Source organism: Drosophila erecta, unplaced genomic scaffold, assembly GCF_003286155.1.
Source record: "Drosophila erecta strain 14021-0224.00,06,07 unplaced genomic scaffold, DereRS2 tig00000000-arrow-pilon, whole genome shotgun sequence".
Taxonomy (NCBI): domain Eukaryota; kingdom Metazoa; phylum Arthropoda; class Insecta; order Diptera; family Drosophilidae; genus Drosophila; species Drosophila erecta.
The window spans coordinates 24,536,903-24,562,056 of NW_020825194.1; the positions used below are offsets into that span (position 1 = coordinate 24,536,903).

General features: G+C 42.1%; 1 protein-coding gene across 2 annotated transcripts in view; it reads left to right on the forward strand.

Moving 5' to 3' along the window:
* Positions 1–25,154, forward strand: part of LOC6553436 (protein doublesex) — a 36,894-nt gene extending 11,740 nt beyond the window's left edge. The window contains exons 3-4 of one of the 2 annotated variants that reach the window (XM_001979206.3): positions 19,335–19,472; positions 19,590–20,732. In XM_001979206.3, the coding sequence (XP_001979242.1) occupies positions 19,335–19,472; positions 19,590–19,681 (230 nt within the window). In that variant the 3' untranslated portion in view covers positions 19,682–20,732. Of the gene's footprint in view, positions 1–19,334; positions 19,473–19,589; positions 20,733–24,650 lie in introns of those variants that run through there. The other variant, XM_026981029.1, reaches the window with a different exon arrangement.

Below are 25,154 nucleotides of genomic sequence, written 5' to 3' on the forward strand. Positions count from 1 at the left end.
TCTCCCAGTTGTCTGTCTAGAACATTTAGTGCCGCCAATTCGACTGAAAAACCCCTGGCAGAAACAAAAACTTTGCTGCGCTCGTAAAATGAAGTTGTAAAATGTATTTTTGGTATATTTTGCGGGCTCATACATTCTGGCCGATTTTGTTTTCGATTTCGTTTCAAATGGCTCGTTTGCCGGCTTCCAGCTGGAGAGCGTAGTTTGCATTTTATTATTTCCCATATTTGAGAAATGAGCTCGGGAGCAGCGCCTGGCAGCTTTGACAGGTCATTTGGATGGATAATTTACGAGATTTCCAGTTAATATGTTGGCATTACTGTTAATACTCTTCGTCGGTTGGCGAACTTTGTTCGCGATGGCCGGCGGTCTTTGCCAAGTCGGGATTATATCCGCCCGAAATGGGGCTTAATTATACGGCCAGAATCTATCCAGGAGCAGACCACAAAAATACTTTTCCGCACGAACAATAAAAATATGGTTTTCTCTTCTCGCAATTAAACCCGTTTTTACGAGCAGAAAATTAGTGTAGTCGCAGTTTGCGAACTGGTCTCTGAACAGTCTAGAGTGGCTCTAAGCACGCGGCAGCTGCAGGGGATAAAGGCATAGGGCTAATAAGCTCAGGCATTCCTTGTTGGCGATATTTACAACCTGCCAAAGTCATTTGCATCGGAATACAGGCATAATCAGCTCCCATCCAGAAGGCAACAATTAGAGGGCTCTCAACGAAGCCCAGCCCACTTTTTTAAGCCAGGTTCTAAGCCCCGAAGTATTCAATTGAGGTGCATCCTCGAAATGCGGGCCATTAAGTTTCGCACTCTTTTTTTGACAAGTCATAAGCTTGTGGAGCCGTGAAAGCGGTCCACCTAAAAAATAAATGACCCTGTGTGAAGATGCAATGGCTTTTTAAGTGAGTAAAATTATGGGGTACACGTATATTCAACAAAAAAGATACCATACACGCCGAATACACACATTCTCTGTTTTAAGTTACCGTGCGGCATCATTTAAAATTTCAAAGTGTTCAGAACTCAAAAATGGTATTCAACAATATTCTTTCCCTATTTTATTGATTATGGAGTTACTGTTGTGCTTCCACCATTCGACTGTTCTCTCTGTGTATCAATGAAAATATCCCGAGGCTTGACCAAATAAGGCGGCGCGTTTCCCCGCCACAAACGTGAATCAATTCTTGTTTTAAAGGGGGCATTAGCTGTAAGGAAGTCATTAAAAGATCGATCGCATTAAATATTAACACGGGCAAGTGTTGACAAGATCAACAGCTTCGGGTAGGATGATTAATTCCGGCGCTGCTTTTCTTTGTACGCTCAATATAGGTGGGCACTTAAAATAATTATTCCTGCGGGCCGGTTTCTTTGCCACTCAATTTATTAAATTTATAAAATATTTATGAAGCCGGCTGGCTTGCTGCAAATGGTGTAATTGCGTGCGAAGCACTGCTTAAAACAACATTGTTGGACCCCCCGAAAGATTGGGACGCTGGCTCTTGGTTCCTCTGTTGCCACTTGGTTATCGGACGCCGTCTCGGGTTGCCTTCGACTTCAGAACTGTTTACATTTCCACAGACACGCAATTTATGATTCGACTTGGGGCAGGCATTGTTCGCTGCATCTGCATCGCTCGTTGCAGGTTGGCAACCTGCAACTTCCCCGAGGCAGATTTATACCACAAGTGCGCGAAATGAGTGCATTCGAAACGAACTCGAATTTGGGAACGGGCAGAGCAAAGCACTTCCAGATTTATGGCAGGCATCTGCCCAAAGGTGCCAAGAAGTTGCTTCATAAACCGAGTGTGTGATTGGTCTCGCCGCGGGCCAAATTGATTTATGGTCCTCTGCGGATATGTGTTAGCAGTTATCAACTGCTAAATCAGAAGAGTTTGCGCCTACAAGTGATGTTAGCCTGTGGTATTGATGTCCTAATCTTCGATTTACAAACTGGGCGGCTTAATTATAATAATAAATAACAAGGCGCAACAGGGGAGGCACTTAAAGTGTATTAAAACGGTTACAGATGTGGATAATGTGCGTTTTCAGGACCTCTAAAAGCCGGTGGTGTAATTATAATAACTAAAAGCCAGTCAGTGCTACAAAATATATATTAAAGTGTGTTAATCTCATTGCAAATAAGGAAACCAGTGCGTTTCACACGAAGAAATTGCCCTTGGGCTCTGTGAGAATATTATAAAGTGCAGTGCTAATAAGCACATAATTTGCTTTTAATTGCGAATCTACTTACCATGGAAGAAAGTGGAACAAATTACCAGGTTTCGCTATAAATAACAATGAGTTAATGCTAATAGCAACATATTGTAAAGGTAATTATCCAGCAATGCACAAATTAAATTAAATTCAAATATTGCAACTTGTCTTATCTATCAAACTGAACCCATAAAATAGGCGCATTTTGCCAAATGCTTCACGAAGTTCAACGCCCTCCAGGTTTCCCTTTTCCTTCTTCAATGCTCTTATGCTTCGCATTCGGTTTTATATCCCAACAATTAAACTTGCAGCAACAAAACCGTCAGTGATAATATCCACAACTTATGGGCCTTTAAGCCAGTCTCCCTAGCGAATGCGTATCTGAACTCCAGAGCAAACAGTACGTGCATAAATAGTTACATTGATCAGCTGATCATAGGAGGCAGGAGAAACAGGTTTTCCAGTGATCGAATTTAAAGCCGCTTCGCAAAAGGTACATCTTTGACTTTAAGCAAAATGTGATGAGTAAGGGATCAACTGTGTGCACAGAGAGAAATATCTGCTTATTCGAAGTGCTTAAATTTGCACTTCAAATATTAGAACGCATTGGGAAAAGTTATAAATTTGTAGCAAGTTATGCATGCACATAATTCAATTATTTTAATTACAAATAAATTCGTACAGTGTACGTTTTTCACTATTTGCACTTCGATATTCGTTCAAACCCTTTGCACACTGCCGATTGCCTGTAAAGAGCAGGAAAAATCATCAAAATATGCAAATTACTAAATTAGATTTTGTATTTATATTGCATTTTATCCGGTGGCTCTGCAAAATATTTTCAAATAGCGTCGCTGATTTTCGACGAACAGAGTTTCATAAATTCCAAATGCACTTAACTAACTAATCTTAATTAGAAGACTCCAGCCCCTTCATTAGTATGCATTGTTCTCAGCCACTTTGCACATCAGGCAAAAAGTTTGCATGCACTTAGTCATTTCTGGATGCCACCTCCTCCAGTTACGCCGATCCACTTCCTCCGCTGGATGATTGTGCCCACTGATGGTTGCTCTGCCGGAGAGCGAATTCATAAATTACCAAATCAAATCAAATCAAGTCAAAGGGCGGGACGAAGGCAATGTGATGTGATCATAGGATGCGCACACCTTTGTTTGCTCATGTTCCTGGTCATCTTATCTCGGAACGTCTCGGGATGCAAGTATCTGCATCTGCATCTGCGTCTGCAGCGCCGCCCAAGGCTGGTCTAACCGGTATCGAGATCGGGATCAAAAAGCTGACCAAACATAAAGACTGATTGATGCACGGCCCGAGCTCTGACCTGGCTGAAGGCGTCCGGCTAAACGACTTTATTTCGACTTGAAAACACTCTTTAATGTCCAGAATTCAATGATTGATAGGCTATGGCCAGGAGCCCCGGCAACGCCGAGCATGTCGATGTCGATGGCCATTAAGGTAAATATGTGAATTTGCATATTCGGCCACAGCCAGCAACCCACGGCTCTCGGGCGACCAACGCCCTCAACACGCGACCAGTCGTTCTGTCACTCGCAGGCCTCCACCGAGCTTTTCCATCAGCAGTTCCACAATGCGGACCTCGGTGCACACATTCACTTCATTAAAAACTTGTTGCCATTTCAATTTGAAGCCGAAACGCCGGCTGGGTTGAAAAAAACGCCAGAACTTAGAGCTCCGCAGTGCCCGCTGCTGGCTGCCACAAATTGTTGCACTGAAACTGAAATTACCCACGTCAATTTACATTAATGTACACTGGCCACAAGGAGATACCTGCTCCTCCGGCCGGATTAGCTGTGCGTATCGTGGCCTACAATTCTGGTCCGCTCCGATTGCAAACGTCTGGCTGGGAAGTCGTAAATACCACCTGAATTGCGGCGTTTGAACACACTCGAGCTTTAATTATGTGTATAAATTACATTTGCTTAATAAACAATTTGAGTGGAGGTGGCGCTTACTGTCATATCGCCAGACGATTTAGATAGGATCCCTGATCGCCTCAACTTAACTGACAGCTCGCCATGAGGACTACCAGATTATAAAACACTGTTGAGATTGAATATCAAGGGTTAGTAGATACAGTTCACAGATGGGGAACTTGACCAGAATCCTTCTGCAGCTGTTACTATCTAGTTTAACTTGTTTGTTCTGTATGCGAAGGGAAAGACTTCAAATTAATTAAAATTAATTAAGTAAACTGAAATGCTTTTATGGAAGCTGTTTTAAATTGATATTGATACAATGCATTAATACTTTTACAGCAGAAGACCTCTTATTGTTTAAGCTTTAACCATCCTCATTCGAATTAATATATTACGTATAGTATATTATAGCACTACCCACAGAGCTTGGTTAAGAACCATCCGCTTAGTCCGAGAACTATTCAGTGCATTAAACTAGAACTCATGTGCTCGGACTCATTTGGAAATCGGTTTTTGTTGCCTTCATTAAATTCAAAACGATGGCAAAGCTACGGCCTCGCCCACACGCATTAATTCCCGCAAACATATATGTACATACGAGTATATAGGAGCTATTAACTAGCACCAAAATGCTGGCAAAGAGGATCATAAAAGCGACCGTGCCCCCACCGAGCGGGCCGCTCGAGATTTTTAGCACATTTTTAATTTATTTTCAACATTTTTACAATTCTAAGGCATTTTTGCATCTCGTTCCTGGGCATCAAAGTAGTAAATGTCGCGCTGCGTCGTAAACGTGTAGGGTGTTCGTTCGAGGATGTGTGAGTGCCCCTGGGAGTGTATGGGTGAGCATGGGGAGTAGATGGGCAGTACATGGGCAGTACATGGGCAGTATATGGGGTGTAACGATATGGGAAATACGCCGGGAAACCTGCGCAGGAACTTAACGTTGGAAACGTGCGCGCCTCAAAGGCAAATTACGTTGCGCAGACGCATTTAATGAGCTGCGCGCCGCTGAGTTGCAGCGCTCAGAGCTGAGTTTCTTTAACGATGTTTTGCTCAATTCCTACAATATTTTTGTTAGGTTCTTTACGACTTACGGCTAAGCCGTGCACTGTAAGAAAATGACCTAGAACCAGCCACGAACTGCACTGCGAAATGACCAATTCACTCTGACTTGCAGTGTATTTTATGTTTTCACATATCTGGCCAAAGTGTGTTCCATTAGAGGAGCAGTCCCACATTATAGGCCGATAAATGATTTACTTCTACGGGAAGCGAAGGCAGGCTGAATATTTCTCAGGATCGTAGATCAAACCGCTCGCCAATTTGTTACCCTTTTGCAGGCTCTTGGGACTCCACATTATTGGTTTGAAATTTTAAACATAAAATTATAATTTACAACTTTGTTTTTTGCTCGCTGGCTGGAGAGGAGAAACATAAAACTACGTGGAGTCTTTTTAAGTTGATTTTAACAGCGCGTAATTTCATGAAATGCGCGCCAAACAGATGCGACTGCCGATGGAGATCCATGAAGATGAAGATGAACATGGAGATGGAGATGGAGATGGAAGCGCTATATCGCCCCAAACCGGTGGGTCCCCATCCGCCGATCGCCACTCGTTTTCCGCCACTCCGCTTCCCTGAGGTTCGCCATACATCTTGGCAAAATAATTAAATTAGCTTTGCTTGTGGCTTCTCTGATTGCCGGCGAAATGATGTTGGGATTTAATTTTAAACCGTTGCCATTTGGTTTTTGTTTCATGTTAAAGCAATCCCCTAGGTAGGGTTCAATGTTCAAGCTGCAGGTCAGGCCAAAGCACGAAATTCCAACCATTTAAGCTTTATCCTTCGAACATAAAATGAAAATTTTCGAAGGTATAGCAACCTTCAAAAGGTTACCGCTTAAAAGAGGCAATAAACTCAAACTTAAGCCTAAAAATAAATGGGTGTCTTAATTTTGCAAATGTAAGTTACAAAATTTAAGTCGAATAAATGATAATAAATTTTACAAGCGAAACCAATTTTTCCACTAGTTCTACGACATTACGCATCGTAACTATGCAACCTTCAGTCGGCTATTGAACCCTGAGTATCTGGCACTCGGTCGGCGCACATGATATTTTATACAAATGCAATTCCATTCAATTACGCGGGGTGGAGAGGGGAAGCATATTGCATAATTTGGATAACAAAACGAGCATTGACAGCTGCAGATGGAACCGAAACATCATCATCATCGACGAAACCGCTGATGATGGACGGCAAACGTCGGCGAAACTCACCTAGAACTTGAATTAGTTTCCACTGCATTGCTTATTCATATCGAAGTGTTTATATTTGTATATATTTATATATATGTATATGTATATGCACGAGTTCTGAACTCGGGTACTTGCATTTAAACAAACATCGATACCGATGCACAAACACACATGGCCAAGGGTGGGCACGTGGGGCAGTTCAATTCCCGGTGGCACACACCGCCAGCATTTGAATTGGAATTGGAATTCGAGTGAGGGAAAGTGAAAACGCCTTGTATTTGAAATTGAAATTTTAGCGAACTGGTGCGATTTGTTTAGCAATCTTTCCAAACCATTTCGCAACGAATTCCGAATTTGCAAATGTTTTTGCAACTCATAACTGGTCCGTTATAAAAGAATTGCATCTTTACTATTTAATCCATAAATCCGTAAAGTAATAGATAGCTCATGAATGGCAAGTGAAGAATGGAGCAATATCTCATAGGTTGCAATTTGCACTTTTACGATGCCTATTAACAACCACTCGGCATCTAGATATAATAAAAGACACACTTTTCTAATTTGATCAATTAAAAAGATTATAAATAATACTGGCTGACATGCACGGTACAATTTATAATCGCTATTAAGATACATTGTCTTATTCATAGGCCTTTGATTCACATCCCCAATTAGCCAAAAACGCATAAATGGATTAGTCTACAAATTCCTATGGCTAGAGTATAACTTACGTTTTGTGTCAAAACTCTTGACAGCTTGTCCCCAGCCAATTAATTTCAATTTCCAACGAATTCTTGGCCAAGACTCTGCCAGACACTATAAAGTCGGTGCGAATTATTTTGTAATTTCAATTTCGCCGCCCCACAGAGTATTGCGCTCGAAATTTACGAGCACGGTCATGGATTTTAATGAGCCCCGACCACAGACCCTCCATTAACATTTCAGCAATTTCTGCAGTTGTAACAACTTATAGGTATAAAACAAAATTCGTAAGACGAACAAGTATTAGAAAATTAGTCCAGCTCCTTCGACAGTGGCACCCCCCGTATTCGAGGAAAATCTACCAGACTCAAGCGAACTTTCATTGTTTTTCCAGCACACTTTATCAGCCTGTCAATTTATCATTGGAAAATTCACTTCACCGACCTGCGCAGTACGTCTCATATTATAGGGCAATGAATGGGCACGTAGTGGACAGTTTAGTGAGGAATCTCCGGGCCATTCCTATCAGCGGAACTGCAGACACGTCTGAGCGCCGGGAAATTTATTGACTCGGTGTCGACAGGCGCTAAAATTGGCCACAGACGATGAAGAGGTTGCTTGCCACTGTACATTGCAGAAAGAAAATTAAAAAGTGCAAGATGCATGCTTTATAAAGTGCACTTCACTTGTACTCAACGCAAACCTCGCTGCTATGTACAATTATATGGATAGTAACGAAAGCATTGACTTGGGATCTGAAGACCTACCGAAATTCTAGGGCTTATCATTTCTGAGTCATATGAAAGTTTGATCTAAAAAGGGTTGGGCTCCCTTCCTGACAATATATATACTATATTCAATAATGTTCCACCATTACCTTCACTCTGCAGTTCGCCCTGCCCTTGAAGGTCTGGAAGAGCCTGAGCCCAATAGAAATACCCGTGCACTTGCAAGGCAGAATATAAATAAGCCAAGGACGGGTTTGAAGTGAAGCAGTCAGGTTTAGGCACATGGGAAACCCACACTGCACTTTGTTCGCGTGTGAAGGCAAAGTCAAATGCATTTGTTTATGATAGACTACGCACACCAGCGGCACCCACAGCTGTCTAGCTCCCGGCTGCTCAGCCGCTCTCTCCGGCGAACGTACGAGTATAGTATATAGTGTAGATATAGATACAGCCATAGAATAGGTATACTCGGGCATGCCCGGCCGCGACCCATCCCCGACCACGACAATCGGCACGTGTAAGCAATTTGTTGGCGTAATCGCAAACAAATGCACTGCCGATGCATTTCTGCGCTCTCGATGGCAGCGAGCAAACTGCAGGCGGACTGCAGCTGCTCTCGAGTTGCTCTTGATTGTTTGGGGCGGGGAGGGGCTGCCTTGACAACCGAAAGTGCGCAATGAAAATGGCATTTTCCTTATTAATTTATGCTTGACCGACCACCGTGCAGTACGTATACGCAGCGTTGGGCGAGCGCTTATTTAAATGAAACATTAAGTGCCGAGAATGTCTTAGACAGATTCACATTTTTCGAGTAATTTAGCTGGTTTATTTATGGGCGGCGCGCTATCGGAGGCATAATTTATGGCCCCTGCTTATTGGATTGGCCTCGGGACAAAGTGCGAGAGATGCAACAAAATTATCCAATTATGCTCAGCAGATATAATTACTCCGTTAATTGTCTTGGGACTGGCCTGCACTTATGACGACCGCCTGCAGACATGGCTTTGTATCTCTGCAGCCTGATTTATGGCCATCACGGCGTATGCTCAACATTTTATGCCGCTTGCCATTTGCCGATTGCCGATTGCCGATTGCCAATTGCCAATTGCCGGCCAATAATTCAATATATTTATTTTAATGGCTTACATGCAAATTGTGCACTTTGTTCATTTCTTTCGTTAATTGCTAAATGCAACTGACTGGCCAACGCCATTAAAATATTTAAAAACAGCTCGGTCGCTACAACTATTTGACAATTCGCCGGCCGGTTTTTTAATTCGAATAACATGTTGCCTATCACTCAATCGACGCGCAATAAATTCCGATTTTATTTTCATATCCATGCAAAAATCCAAATCTGGTTTTTGGAACGTCCGCTGCACAGTGCTTTTCGCCTTAATTGATTCATTAACTTTACGATTTTTTGTCGCTTCAATTGCGCAAGAATTCTACACACACAAGTGGGGGGCATAAAAATATCTATATATCTTAATAACAAGAATTTAGCATGCAAACACTGATTGGTTATCTAGGTGCGCTGCTCAGTCAAATGAGAAATTTAATTTAGCTCATATTTGTTCACAGGCGAACTGTTTTCGGCACAAAGCTTTCAAATATACTTTCAAAAGCTAAAGTTCTTAAATGGGGGAACTAAATGTTATCATTAGCACTAGTTTCAGTTTTAAAATAGCTAAAGTGCACTCCGAAATTACGCGAAATTTTTAAATTCGCATTCTTTAGATTTCAGATTCAGAGAGTTCAGAATTTCAGCGGATGGCCCTAACACAAACAATTTTGTATCAAATAAAAATGCATTTTTCAAAAAGCACATGTATTTATAAAATCCGATAAATTCATTGCGCCAAACCACCAAAGTTTTACACATATAGGAAAGCCGCTTGGAGTGGATATCGAACATATGCACTTTTAAGCGCGAATTTCGAATTCAACTGACTTAAAGATCAAAGGACGCATTCGCATACGTGAGCGATACACTCCGAATTCGGTGGGGGTTGAACGAAAAATCAATTTTTAGCCCGAACCCTTCATGGGATGATGGCTCAAAAGACACGGACGTCATATCAACTGATTTATATCACAGTGCCAGCAATTAACGCGAATGTAACGGGCGGCAGTAAAAAGCAAGTTGGGTGGCAGTCGGAGGAAAAGAAATCTACGCTCTTTGGGAAAATGTTGTTTCGGTTTTTTCATTCTTAATTTTACGAGTGCCAAAAACCCTGCGGGCAAAGCAAAATAAATATGTTCGCCGCAGTTGTCGCTGTAGTTGTTCGACTTGGGTCGTCATCATCAACCGACAACTTTGACGTGGACGTGAACGTGAACGTGAACGTGAACGTTTTTCGTGCTGGCTCGTAAAAAGCGCAAGAGGAAAACTTTACGATGCCACAGTCTAGCAAGCATTCGGCGTCTGTCCAAGGAGGCTAAGCCCAAAGCCCATAAGCATTGACTTTCCACTTCCTCCGGGAAATCCCGAACCCTCCGATGATGTATGAAATTAGTGGCCCTGCACGGTAGCCAAAGCAAATCTCTCTCTGGCAAGGCATTCGCGTACTTAAGACAGAGCCAATTGGCAATTGGGCTTAATGGGGTTCCGGGACCATACGCAACACGAACACATCCCGAATTCAATTAAATGCTTCGGCGATGCACTGAGAAAAAGCAGGCTCAGCTCTAGACGGTTGTTGTTGGTGCAAGGAAACATTTGGCTTCCTTTCATATCCATCAATAGTATCCACCATGGATACACGTTCGAAAACTTATTCTTCCATTCCTTGTTTGCATACATTTATCATTTAATCATAGTACTCATCATGAACTCTTATGAAATAATTTTTATCGGGGGTATTTAGTTCACAAAATAGGTATAGTTTGTAGCTAGTTTGTGGAAAACTTCCTTTAGGGCATCACTCACTAAGCCAATATTTGCTTAAGTGTAGCAATTGCTACTTTGGCTGCGCGTCACGTTCTCCATGCACCTGGCAACCCTGGCCGATAAGAGGCTAAGCTCCACCCGCTTATCGCGATCATCATCAGTCCGGCAAAAGGGCAACTAGATGGCACAAACGCTGATAACGACGATAAGTGCTGAGTGGGACATGTGCATTTGAAAGTGAAAGTGCCGCTCTTTCCTGCCTCTTTCTTCCTTCGGCCGCGGATTGTGCTGACGGATGCATTCGACTCAAATTCATTTTTGGCCAGCTATAAATACACCATCCGAATACTTGCTGCCAAAATATATCGCCAGGGATGCATCCCGTGGCACGGTCGAGAAATCTACCAGCCTTTGAGGAATTAAATATGTAAAGTCTTGGCAAGATTCTAGTCCGGATTTTATATAATTGTAGGGCCTCATTAAATGGAATTTTTGGTTCTGTAAATCAGCTAATTATTGTGGGGCACTACCAGAAATTCAGTTTTGACAAAGACAACTTGATTTCAGTCAGTGGAGAAATTAGGAAACTCTATGTGTGTAAGTGTTTTTCTGATCTTGAATCCCGGCACCAAGTTGGCACATTCACTCATCGTAGGTGTTTGGGCATGCCACAGTTTGGCAGAAGAAAGCCACGAGATTAGCGCGTAGCTAAGACACGCCAATTAAAAATAGCCCTCTTAGACTAATTTGCTCTATTACTTATGGCCAATTCTGAACGAGTTATGCTTCATTTGGGGGGAAGATATTCCTGGGTAGGAGCTCTTGTCTTCTTCCCCCAATTCACCTGCAAAGAGCGCTCTTTATGCCATTCACGCGCAATTTCCAACTCGTCGTCGGCGGCATCTCTCTTGAACCAGGGCCAAATCAGACGTTGTAAAATTGCAAACTGAGCAAAACTTATTTGCACACAAAACAAGCACATTTTATTTAATATATAGATGCCTAATAAGAGTGCGCGCGATGTGTAGAATTTGAACGGCCGGAATATAATTTGTGAATACAGAAAATAATATTCAAAGTTTACAGTCCTATGGTAATAGCTTTCCTTGTGTACATGTGTACATTGTCTCATTGTTTTATTTTTATGCATAAATGTGCTAAGCCAAATGGATTATCAATGCAGTCATCATGGATACTAGATTTCACATTATCCCCTTTTATAAATCCTTAAGTAAATGGAAAACAGACTACTAATTGATTGAAACAGGAAAGTTTTTATGGAATATGATTTTTTTCAAAGCGCGTTTCACCTAAAGCAAGTAAATGCACATTAATATTGAGAAATCATCATTCTTTTCTGGTCGCAGTGCTATTGCAGCGATAATCATTCAGATTTCCTACCTTTGATATTTCACCGCCGAGATATCAATCGCCTCGGCACTTAGTTCAACTTGACATGCCCGCCACGTGTAATCCATAAACAGTTGACGCAGTCCCGAAACACCGCCACAGTGATCACTCGGTATAGATGGACACCCACATAAACCCACGACAGCTTGTCGCACTGTGGCAATTTCTTGCCCTGAAAATTGCCGGAAAATTGGCGGCTGACGTCTATATTAGCGGGTGTGTCTGCTTCCTTTCGCTCTGAATTTCCGCATTTCTTGAACGACCTTCGGATTCAATTGGTTGCAAATCGCCGAATAAATCTCCCAGACACATTTTCATATAAGCCGTATTTAAATCTTTATAGCAACTTGTTACTTACCCTACATGTTGTTAAAAACTCAAACATGAGTAAACTAACCTTTGACCCAGATTTTGCATTTCCTACATTGTTTCTATTTCGTGTATAGCTCACACAGAACATGTATTGTAAAATATCTTGATTCAATTCCCAATGAACAGAAGCCACAATTAAGGAGACAAAGAACAGACAAGAGATGTCATTGCGAGACAACTTGGCTCATTTACCATGCCTATTAGTATGAACAGGCATTCATTAAAATGTCATAAAATTAGAGGCACAAGAGTTGGACGAGCCAAGTATTTGGCAGCTCGATTGCAACAGTCGCAAATTTGGACGGGCCTTTTTGCTGGTAATTAAAATGTATCCCAGTGTGCACATACACTCAGAGAAACACTGGAGACGAACGTACCAGAAAAGCCAACAATTAAGCTCAGCCAAGTTATAGGTATGATACTACCAATGCAAATGCCGCAATGGCAGTGATTTCTTGACCCATATTAAATAATTATGATTTGATGATGATGTATGAAAAAGTCGAACATGATTTTTTACAATCTACCAATGGACTTCGCAAACTGCTTTGTATTGACTTTGTTAAATAAGTTGGCCGCTGATAAGCCTTTTGCCACATCAGACAATCAGTTGATAATGCAGTTGGACAAAATCGATCCTATAAAACAACAAAATCAGTAAAATGGCTACCCTAACAAAATCCATGTTACCAAACTCACACAGATCTAATCTAATCTATTCCTTGCTAATTTGTATCCACGAACACTAAAAAAGTGCAAAAAAGAACTAAGAAATGGAACTTTATTACCGGGAACAAGTTGAAGTCAAATGTTAAGTTCAAACAGTAAAAAAACAGCGACTGCGCGGCGATCATAAAAATAAATCTACAGAAAAAGCTTGTTATTTTCGATAATAAAAATAAAAACTATATAAATGCATGCAAAAGGCAGCGGGAAAGGAGGGATGCAAAAGGCTGCGGGGTGAATAGTATGCGATATGACTGAAATATGACACAAGTTCAAGTGAATTACGACGACAAGGAAAATGAGACAAGTCAGGAAGGAGCAAGGATACTAGACGGGATAACGACAACGACAACGATTAAGAAAATGGGAGCTGAGACGAACGAGACGAAGCTCTCGCCTCTTCTTTATATAACTCGTAAAGTCGCTCGAAAATTGCAAACGTTTTAATTTTGAGATTAAAACGGCTTTCGTGCGGAGCTTAACAAGCTTAACTTGGCCAACCGAATGCCAGTCCACCAAGCAGGGTCCCCTGTGTCACAGCCCACTTCCAACTTCCGCCTTCCGCCTCCTGGCAAGGACGAGCGAAATCGAAGTGCCTCTTGCCACCCGAATCCCCTGCGCACTCGCAAGTCTCGTAAAAAGGCTGCATGCTACATGCACTTTTATTGGCCTTTACTGCACTGTGTTGACGAATGCACAAGGAGCTCCTCCGGAACGAGCTGCAGCGATGAGGAAAGCTGCCTGGCAGAAGGAGCGCCAGCCAGCGGATATTGGCCAGGGCTTTGTGTTCGGGAATTTAACTCGATTGAAGGTGAGGCAATGAATAACAAATGCAAAGGTAAATGCAATCTGGAGACGGTTACTTCGCCGGTTTACTGCTTCAATAGTTGTTCACGTGGGAACTATTGTCCGCAGAGAAGTGCAACCTATCAATGACTTTTAATCAGAGCAAAGCTGATTCGTGAATTTCCGGTTCCGCATACGCAATCCCATTCATATCCGCATATATTTCTGCGACGTAATGTATTCCCATTTGGGCTGTTTAGTTTTATAGGGCTCGCCTTTTGTTAAAAAATCAGGTTGGTTGTTGTTTTTAGTAAAATTATAAAGTATCTCGCTGCTGAAGTGCACCAAGTTCACATCTACAACACCAATTAGTAAGCAACCGCACAGCAAATCACTCCAAATAAAATAGAATCCATCACTGCTTGGTCAACTCCTCGGAGCTCATCACATCTGCGTCTGGTGCTGTGGCTCATTAAAACACTGTTTCTGCTCCCTGCATTTCCCCACCCGTTGGCAAAGATTTTATATTGTCTGCTCAGCGCACATTTGCATTACACCCGTCCCCGATTTTGGTCCGGACCCACACATACTGGTATACCCCACAGCATTCCAAAGCTTGCTTCATTTACCACATTGCCCCAGTGCAGAAGGATTTCGTCAATTCGCCTTCCTCCGGCTGCATTTGCCTGCCACTTACTCCTTTCTGTGCGTAGCGAGCACTTTGAGTTGCCATTTTGTGGATATGTCGATTTATTATTTTTTATTGTTGTTACGTTTTACGAGCTGCCTCGAGCAACTCGACTGCCGACGGGGCAGATCTGCAGATATTTCGAGAAATTTACGGTTGTTCCTCATCGTTTTGGTAGCCAGGCTTTATCTCCATCCAGCTGCAAAGCGCACGAAATTTTATCAAAATATTTCCAACATCTCGCTTCTGCTCGGTTCTTTATTGCACAAGTTAATTTTACAACGCGATGCAGAAGTGCTCCACACGGAGTGAATCTTCCTTGGGTTTTAGCAGCTGCAAAATGAATGCTTTTATCTGAAAAATATTCGTGCGCATGTATTTTGGTTTCGGGTGAAGAATAAAATTAAGACTCTTAAAAAATAGTATTTTAATAGATATCATATAAGAAATGAAATTAAACTTGTATATCAAAACAAGAGGGATCGCAGTTACTCAGCTAGTGGAAGTGGGCACTCAAATTTCAACATTTTTTGGCATGTCGATGGAAATTGCAGAAAAAATAATAAATGTATCTATGTATCTGCGTACGGAATCTGCGAATAGAATTTGCAGGCTTAATCGCAACTTTCTAGCTTGTATAGTTCCTCAGATCTTGGCGTTCATACGGACGGACAGACGTGCGGACATGGCTGGTGATCCTGATCAAGAATATATATTATATACTTTGTAGGGTCGGAAACGCTTCCTTCTACCTCTTACATACCTTTCAACGAATCTAGTATACCCCTTTACTTGGGTAAAAGGGTATCAAATTAAAACAATGTGTAGACGCATAGTAGTCCCACTGCATCTGAATAATATAGTTTCAACAATTGAATGCTTATAACAATTATTATCAGTAAAGAAATCGATTTGGCCTCAGGTGATTATAATTGCCCTTCGAACAATAAGTCATATGTGCTTGAAATTAAGAATTAATCTTGAAGTTGTTGAAGTTGATTTAAGCGATAATTCTTGATTCCTTATCAAAACGAAATGTATCGAAAATTATTATTTGATTTGGCAATATCTGTATAGTTTGTTTTTTGCGCTTCAGGGACACAGAAGGGATATTACAAATATTTAAAGAAGAATAATTTGAATATGCACAGGAATACATGCACAGAATACCAAATTGAACATCGCTTATTTGGATATATTTTTCGAAATATAAGATTCATGAATAAGGCATAACCTCAAATCGAAAAGTTGCGTGTCTGCAGTTTTGTCAACGAATCTTAAAAATAAGCGAGTGCGTAATTAAATTGAAACCGTCCAGATAAACGCAGGAAATGGTTGGAAAAGAGGCAGCTAGCGAGCGAAGTGGTGCCCTGGCCATGTAATGCCTGCCAATTGGTACAAATAACTATATATAGGATATATAAAACCTCCTCCAGAAACTGTGCAGCTGCAGCAGGAGCGGCAGGAGCAGCAGAAACTGCTTCGTGCAGCAGCAACAAACTCATAAAAAGGCGCAGAAAAACGAGCGAGAAAAGCTTGCTAACGACTTAAACGCTGCAGAAAGGAGCTGGGGAAACGAGGTCCTCGGGTAGGATCGGCACTCGGTGTCGTGGAGCTCGGAGGTTGCCGAGTGGCAGGTTAGCTGCAGCCTGGACAGTAATAAAAGTAATAACAACACCAGTACCAGCAGCAGTACCAGTACAAGTGCAGCCTGCACGAATAGCTGCACCATGTACATGGGGTACATGTACATATGTATGTATGTATATACCGTGCTCCACACGAAGCTCGGATTTGTGTGCCCCCAGTTCTCCTGCCACAAGGCCCTGCGCAGAGTCGCTTTATGCGCGTTAATGGCATCGTTTACTGGCTAACTGTACATGCATATAGACGTGCATCTAGCAGATCTACATATACATCTGCACATATATAGATGTATGTATATTCGTGTACGGTAGTACATACTTCTGCAGGGGGGGCGGTGCAACACCGACAGCTGCAGCTTTTCGTGCGGGGATACATTTCGTGCCAAGTGGGCGTTACCAACGCTTCCCGAGCGTTTTATATAAATATTGTGTAATGTGTGTTTTATTTAGGATTGCACTTAAAGTGACTAAAATGTTCGGTGATTAAGTAAATGCTTCATTCGGAGCCCGATGAATAAACGCAGTTTTAGACTTACTTGAGTTTTTGGCTTCATTTCTAAACATGGTACTGTTGCACTAGCCTCAAAATGAAACTAATTAGCTAAAAAATATCCAGTTGTACAGTGTTATTAACAAGTTTAGATTACAGATAATTATTGTTGTTGAGCATTTTAATTAGTGATTGTTATTTCCCATTTTGTTTTCTAGAAATGTATTTAAAATTTCTGTTTACTTGAGAGCTTGCAAGCCATTTTAATGCTTCATGGAAATTCCGTTTAAAAGTAACAATTACGGAATTGTATCTTTTAACCATTAGAGAGTCGGGGTCACGAATATTTTTTATGAAAGTATTTCAAAAACTGTTAGGCTATCTGTATAGGGAAATAGTAGGTCCCGCCCCAATTTAATAGTCCCAGATTAATACTTATTCGTACTAATGAAACATAATGAACTTGTAGACTAAAGAGTATCTGATTCGACCGCCTTGTGGTCTTAATAATATAAATTCGCATCGTTCACCAAGTTAATCCAATTAAAAGTTGTAGTCGGGGTGTATACGACTCTTAAACGAATTCTTTATAAAGGAAAATACGGGTCTACGATGTGATAAAGTCCTGAAAAGAATCATGAATATATACGTTAGCAATGTTAATTTTCTCGTTATGTTTTCACGCCATAAACGCGTATAACTGCCCAATTTAATACTTTTAAATCGACTCTTTGTGGTTTCACGCTGTGGCTTTGAAAAGCTAATTAGAGTTAGATTATTCTAATACTTTAATACTCACTCACATGGAAATGGTTAATATATTCTAATTCAAAAGCACTGTCAGTGCCCAAAAACCAATGCCGCTAGCGATAGGTGGGCAGACCAACGAATAGGGCTAGCAAAATTGGCTTGCAGTTATTGACATGGTCAGGCGTCGGCTGCGGGAGCAATAAATCAATTTATTAGATTTATTTGCGCCCAATAAAATAATTTGCAGGCATAAAACGGTAACAAAACAGCGCCCAAACAGCGGCCAGCCCACTAATGACTTAATTACTAAATTAAAAAGGCGCAGACAGCGCGGCAAATGTTCGTGCAACGCGACCAGCTGAATGAGCTGAATGAGCATGTGGGCAACACTCGAGTACAAGTTACAAGCCACAACAGGAAGTAGAGCTGTTCCCAAAACGAGTTTCCAGTCAAGTTCGCACACGCAATCTGAGTGCGCCAATGCAAATCCAATCCTGCCACAGCGCTGGTGTTGCATGCAACAGCAGCAGCGGCAGCAGCAACACTTGCACGCCAGCAACACCAACACCAACACCAACACCAACGACCGCATCGCATCGCAGGAGCAGCGAGCAGAGAGCCACCATAAAACGGGCCAATGGATATGAAGCTCCGCCTACATCCAAACTACCGACAACGACAACGACGACGGGCCAATGTGGCCGCTGTGTTGTTGCTGCTGTTGCTGCTGTTGCTGCTGTTGGTGTGTTGCTGCTGTTGTTGCTGTTGCTGCTGTTGGTGTGTTGTTGGTGGCGGCGTGGAGGTAAAACCAGAAAACGAAAAAATGGCTGGCGATACGAAGAGCATAATGGCATAAGCTCGGCGAGCAAAAGAGAAGACAAGCAACACCAGCGGGCAAAATATTAATGCGAAGCAAATATTCCACAAGGGACCGGGTGAATAGTAAAGTTTATTTTTCACACAAGTGTGTGAAATATGTTTTTTATGCCTACAACGAAGTATATCCCATATGGCCAAAAGAGTAGAACGGTCTTTAATATTACCTAAGTTAGGTGAGGTATCATTATAATGAGGAAATGGTTGGACAAACGTATTCATCTCGAGATACAGAGAATAGTTATGGTGTTTTATTGGACTACTAACTTTGATACAACAACAAAATGTAAATACATATAGCTTTAGGGAAATCAGATAAACACAAAGTTACGAAAACGTATTTTGCATTGCCTCAAACACTGGCTCAAACATGGAGTTGCACACCACCATTTGCTATGTATTCTTCTAAATAAGGATCGATTGATTTCGTAGGTATAGTAATACACACTGCTAAAAACAATGTCATGTTATACTCTAGATCTGCTTGGCTAATTATGCTTATGCTACTGGTTTTCACGGATCGGAAAGGGTGTGCATTCCTGGTTGATATCAATAGGTTCCCCGTATTAAGTTGCAAATTGTGCCGACGTTTTTGCAGCCATGTTTACGTTGCACATCGCTGTCTGCCTGTTTTTGCACCACGCTCTTTTGCCAACTGGCGAAATTCAAGATGCAGTGCCTCCGACTCTTGTCGAATTATTTGTTTATGGGATTGAGATTTGTCAATGAAGCTGATTGTAAAATAAATGGGCAGATCGATTGCAGACAAGTGATGATCGAGAAGCATGGGAATAAGAAACTAACGACATCTTTCTCTCCCCGCTTTTCAGGCCAAGACGTTTTCCTAGACTATTGCCAAAAGCTATTAGAAAAATTCCGCTATCCTTGGGAGCTGATGCCGCTCATGTATGTGATATTGAAGGACGCAGACGCCAACATTGAAGAGGCTTCCCGGCGAATCGAAGAGGGTAAGTCTGCTGATATATATGCTGTACAGCACCGCACTGCCAAGCCCCTGAACTGGCTGTGAAATTGTTGAATTGTATAATAAAATGCCGAATGTCTCTCGATCTGATCTAAACCAGGCCAATACGTTGTGAATGAGTACTCCCGTCAGCATAATTTGAATATCTATGACGGGGGTGAGCTGCGCAACACAACGCGGCAATGTGGATGATAATTTTTCATTAACTAGAGTAACATGTACTACTTTGCCCCGATATTTATTGTTCAGCATCACATATTAACTTATCACAATGCTTTGGTGAAATCGCGCGAATTTAACTTTCGTAACTTAGAGTTGAGTAACTTAGCGTTTTATGGAGCAGAACCTCTGTAAATAAATCGAATTTATCGGTAAACTAAAGCGCGTCTCGGACTATCTTCAATCAACAAGCCAAAAATGTGACCGATGTGTGACCGCCGCTTTCTTCAATCAACATTACCCTGTGCTGAGATGTCTGGCCGCCAATTATTATCTACAATCAACATTCTCTTCTCTTCAATCAACAATCAACAATCCCCCAACGGATCTAATCAGCATGCAACAGAGCCCTTGCCGCCAACGAATAATATAATCAAAGGATAACATTACTAAGCGTTTTCAAAATTTATCGAATACCACGCCAAATCAACGATCAACATTTCAACACGTTCGCATCGCACATCGGCTGTATAGCTTTAGTTTAACCTTATTTAAGTTTGGCATTACTCAGTTTATTGGGCTAATCACGGTCTAATTGAAGCCATTGAAAGCGCCTTACTTCAGTCATTTATGCTTTTATTGTTTACTTAAGTACTTAACTGAATCTAAGTACAAATAATGTTTCTTTCGTAAGCTGCACTAAATTGATCAACAAAAGGGATCGAGGAGAAAACTAAGATATACACTCATCAAATAGGCTTACAAGCTAATCTCAAATATCTTCTCTGCGTGTAAATTTGTATCTTAGCAAGGTACTTGCATAGGCATAGTAACCCTTGAAGAAATGATCACTATGTTCCGGGGGTCTGGGTATCAAAACTGTTGTGAGATAGTGCACAAATTATAAATATATTTAGGTTAATTTCATCGATGTCTTACGAAACTCTAATTGTAATATTTAATTACACGAAAATTCTCATTGACATTGTAAAATATTGTTACGACCTTAAGATTTAGCCCAACGGAATATTATAAAAAGGATAAACCTGAAATGTCAGAAATAAACTATTTTCCTTAAACAAAATCGGCCTCGCTGACATAATGAGATGATGAATTGGAAACTGAAACCCTCGGATATGCGAATTGCCTCACTGAACTGGAAGTATCAGCTGTTGTTTGTTTTGTTGATGACATTAAACTGGTAACGATTGCTTTTCAAGTTGTTGCCATTTCACGAATCCATTACCATTGCACCTCCCAGCATCATCAGCTGAATCTTGCCAAGCTGGGAGCTGGGAGCTGGGAGTTACTTGTGTCGCCACTGCTGCTCGGATCGTAAATGCATCATTAAACCGAAAAATGCATGCGAAAAATTTACGACACTGCCAACACCATTGCTAAAGGCCTGCACTGGGAGAAAAGTTTGAAGCGGATGCATTTTCGATTTTATCTGTTATCTGTTTATAAGTAGTAGTAGAAACTGAAGACTAAAATTATGCTCTAGCTTACTTGACTTACCTTAGAACTACTATCGACTCGTCTAATTGTAAATACGTTGGGTAAAACATTTTAACTCCCATTGGTACTATAATATCGATGGATAAATGTTAGGGCTGCCTTGTGGATTTTTCAAAGTGTGTGCCTGAGATTCCCAGCCTCGGCTTGAGTTCCTCCAGCTGGGATAAACGACTGTACTCCGCCACCAGGTAGCTGCAATGCTACGGCCGTAATAGCTGAACATCACTCCCCGGCACTAAACACGTCACGATGAAATTTCAGGAATCGCAGGCGATCTGGGAGGGAGAATCTCTGGGTTCCGTGGGTAGGCAATGGCGACGTGTAAATGTGGGCACCATAAAGCTTAAAAGTGTTTATGGTTGAAATGTGCGCCAGTGAAAGAGGAATCGCCGAAGCGGTTAACGTATTTGATGCCAACGAATCGAGAGTTTTATTGCAATATTCAAGGTCCCTTAAAAACTATATTTGTAAACCCACCTTTTTAGTACAAGAATAGAGAACCATCGTAAAAACTGCAAGGAAAAGCTGACCTTAGGCTTTTTATGCAATATTTATCAATAAAACAGCATTTTAAATATAAGTAACAAGTGCAAATGCTTTTAAAGATATTTCAACGTTCAACTTATAAGATATTAAGACCTTTTTTTTAACAATGGATAACTAGTTGTCATAAACGATTTGATGTCCAGTTTTAATCATACTATTCATAGAGGACTTTGAATTTCTTGAATTATGTAAACATGTTTGATAGTTCAAATTAATTCAGACATTCATTCATTATGATTTGCCTTACTTTTTGTAAGTAGATTAGATCCAATCATTTTTGTCTTTGTTTAGGTCTATGGAAATATGTGGATAGATGGACTTAATAGTCTGTTTTCAAAGAGTGCGATGACCAAATCGTCTCATGACTCAGAGCATATAGTAAATTCATATGGAATCCTACCACTCTCCTCGACCCAATTTTACGACGCACTGCCTCAACCCTCCGTTGTCATCCCTGCGTATTTCCAGCGACGCCTTTCTTTGTTTTCCCATAAAAAATAGACTCGCTGGCATACCATTTTGTACGGAGCTCCATAACGAGCTGCAAGCCGTATCATCATCATCGTCGTATGGGGCTGCCCAGCCCGACTCAACTCAGCTCGGCTCAACGAGTCTAGAACAAATTCCTTTCCACTTTCATCCCAAGCATTTACCAATGCTTATTAAAAACTATAGGAAAGCGCAGACCCGGCGGCTGCAGGAAGCAAAAATTTCCAACTTTACGACTTCATATTGTGGGCGGATCGTAAAATATTTGTGCAGCGTCAACTTCCACTCCACTTCCCAGCCGCTCCTCGTCCTCGTTTCCCATCGAGTTTCGCTACTGTCATTTTTACTGCCCCACGACTTACAAGCTGCCACTTGTGCCAGACATCTGATCCACATGCCTAGCCATTGCCTCCTAAGGACAATCAAGATTCATCATGGCCACGGTCCTGGCTCGCTAAATAATAAGCCAGCAGTTTGTCATAAAGGATTCCAGCGCAATCGGGCTGGACATAGTTACCCCAAAACCGCCTTGACCCCTTTATTCCTCCATCAATAAGTCAATTCGACCGGAAACTTATGGCTGAGGTTTTGTGGCCTGCAAAAGCTAGATTATAGTTCATTGGATGGAGCAAGCACAACTAGTTCCTGCAAAGCAAGGCTCAGAAAGATTAAGGATTAAACGAGGTCATCACATATTTGACTACATTTTATTAACATTGAAAAGCGAGTAACAGTTTAAGCCGATCACTGCCAAATTCAGTTCACTTGCATAGTGCAGTGAATTTGCCTTCAAATAAAACTTTGATAATTGGTACATATTCAACTTTAAAAGCTTCTCTTGAGAGTGCATTTCTTGTCCTACAAATAACAGTCAAATTCCTATGTCCATTTGCACTTATTTCATCACTTGAAATAGTCCTGAATTTCCAAAGCAGAGTGCTCGCAGAGCTATTAGATCGAAAGGTCGTCACTTCGCTGCCCGGCCAAGCCAAACCTGCTCGGAAATGCATTCCTCTAATTAACCCAACACCAAGACTCGGTTTATGGAGAAACCCAATGAGAGTTGGCTATATATTAACAAGAGCTTGCTCCGTACCCTGACCCGCTGTCCATCAGCAACCTGGGTCACAACTTTTTTACGACTTTTTATTATTTCGTCAAATCGCACAATGGGCGGGCGGCATTAGTTGCGACTAGGTTGGGTCTGGCATTGACTGTACCTTCGGCTCGAACTCCGCCGATTCCACTCCCATTCGATACTTGTGCGTCTTCCGAGGAGGCAACTCCTCAGCCAAAGAAAGGGGACCACAACGGGGAGGCACGCTCATGCGTAATACTCTCTCGTATGCTCTGGCCCTGTTTAATGCATTCTGCAGTTGGCGGAAGAAAAAATCCCATTAAAATTAAGTAAAATTGCAGCAGCAGCAGCAGCGTAATCGTAAAAACTTGGCATTTTGATGTTGCAGCAAGCAGTAAAATTTTGAAAAGTTTTTGCCACGCAGATAAGGCGGGGAGTCAGCGGAAGACAAAGGCTCTAGCTAGTCGAAGCTCCAACTGGGACTGAAAGCGGGATGGTGTCGTGGATGTGGATGTGGATGTGGATGTGGATGTGGTCGTGGATCTGGGGGCGTGGCACTTGGGAGGGAGGAGCGGAGGGTTTATTATGTGAGCACCGTGCGAAGGTTGCACATAAAGTGCATTCCGGGGCCATAGGTGGGCCCGCGCTTGGAGTCCGAGGAACTGGGACCTCAGGTTGCTCATGTGCCTTCCAAAATGGCGCACATCTTGGCCGGGTGGCATAGACATTAAATGCGGCCGTAGTTAGTGCTATGGCCGCCAGCCACGGCCTTAAACTGCTCTACTCTATTTTCCATAAAAAGTGTGTTAAATTAACGATGTGGGTTGCCATCGAGAACTCACTAGAATATGTTTAAGTTATTAAGGTGTTTTCCGGAAAAGTATTCCTTTATATTTCGTTATCATTTGTAAAATTATGTATAACTAAGAAGGCAAAAGGGAGAGACAGATACATCAGATAAGAAAAACAGTAAATCCCAAAAATATCAAAATGCTCTCAAATTCACTAAATCAAACTGGCTCTACGTCGGCGACCGATTCTAAGGACTCTACATGAAAGGGTATATATGTATATATATGTTAATATAATACACTACATTAGATTAAGAAGAAATATGACTTTGTAGGAAGGTTTCATGAAATAATATAGTGAAACTATATATAATGATTGGATTAGTATTAGTGTCAAAGAGCTACTTACCGCTCTTAAGCTTGTGTATTTCATCAACACGAATGTACCCTTTAAAATATTTGTAATAGGTACATATGTGTAACCCCGAAAATGTCCTCCCTTTTGAGGTGTTCACAATTATTTTGGAGTCAAGAAATGCTTCCGCCCAGACCTAATCGCACAACTTCTGTTAATCCGCAGCTCGAGTGGAAATAAATCGCACAGTAGCGCAGATCTACTACAACTACTACACCCCGATGGCCCTGGTGAACGGGGCGCCCATGTACCTGACCTACCCGAGCATCGAACAGGGTCGCTATGGGGCGCACTTCACCCATCTGCCGCTCACCCAGATTTGCCCGCCGACTCCGGAGCCGCTGGCCCTCAGCCGCTCCCCGAGCAGTCCCAGTGGACCGTCGGCCGCCCACAACCAAAAGCCCTCGCGACCGGGCAGCAGCAACGGCACCGTCAACTCCGCGGCCTCGCCCACTATGGTCACCACGATGGCCACCACCTCCTCCACGCCCACGCCCACACTCAGCCGCCGGCAGAGATCGCGATCGGCCACGCCCACCACTCCGCCCCCACCACCACCGGCCCACAGCAGCAGCAACGGAGCCTACCACCACGGCCACCACCTGGTCAGCTCCACGGCTGCCACGTAGCAGTATCGCAACGTTGCTGCCGCCGTGGCAGCAGCAGCAG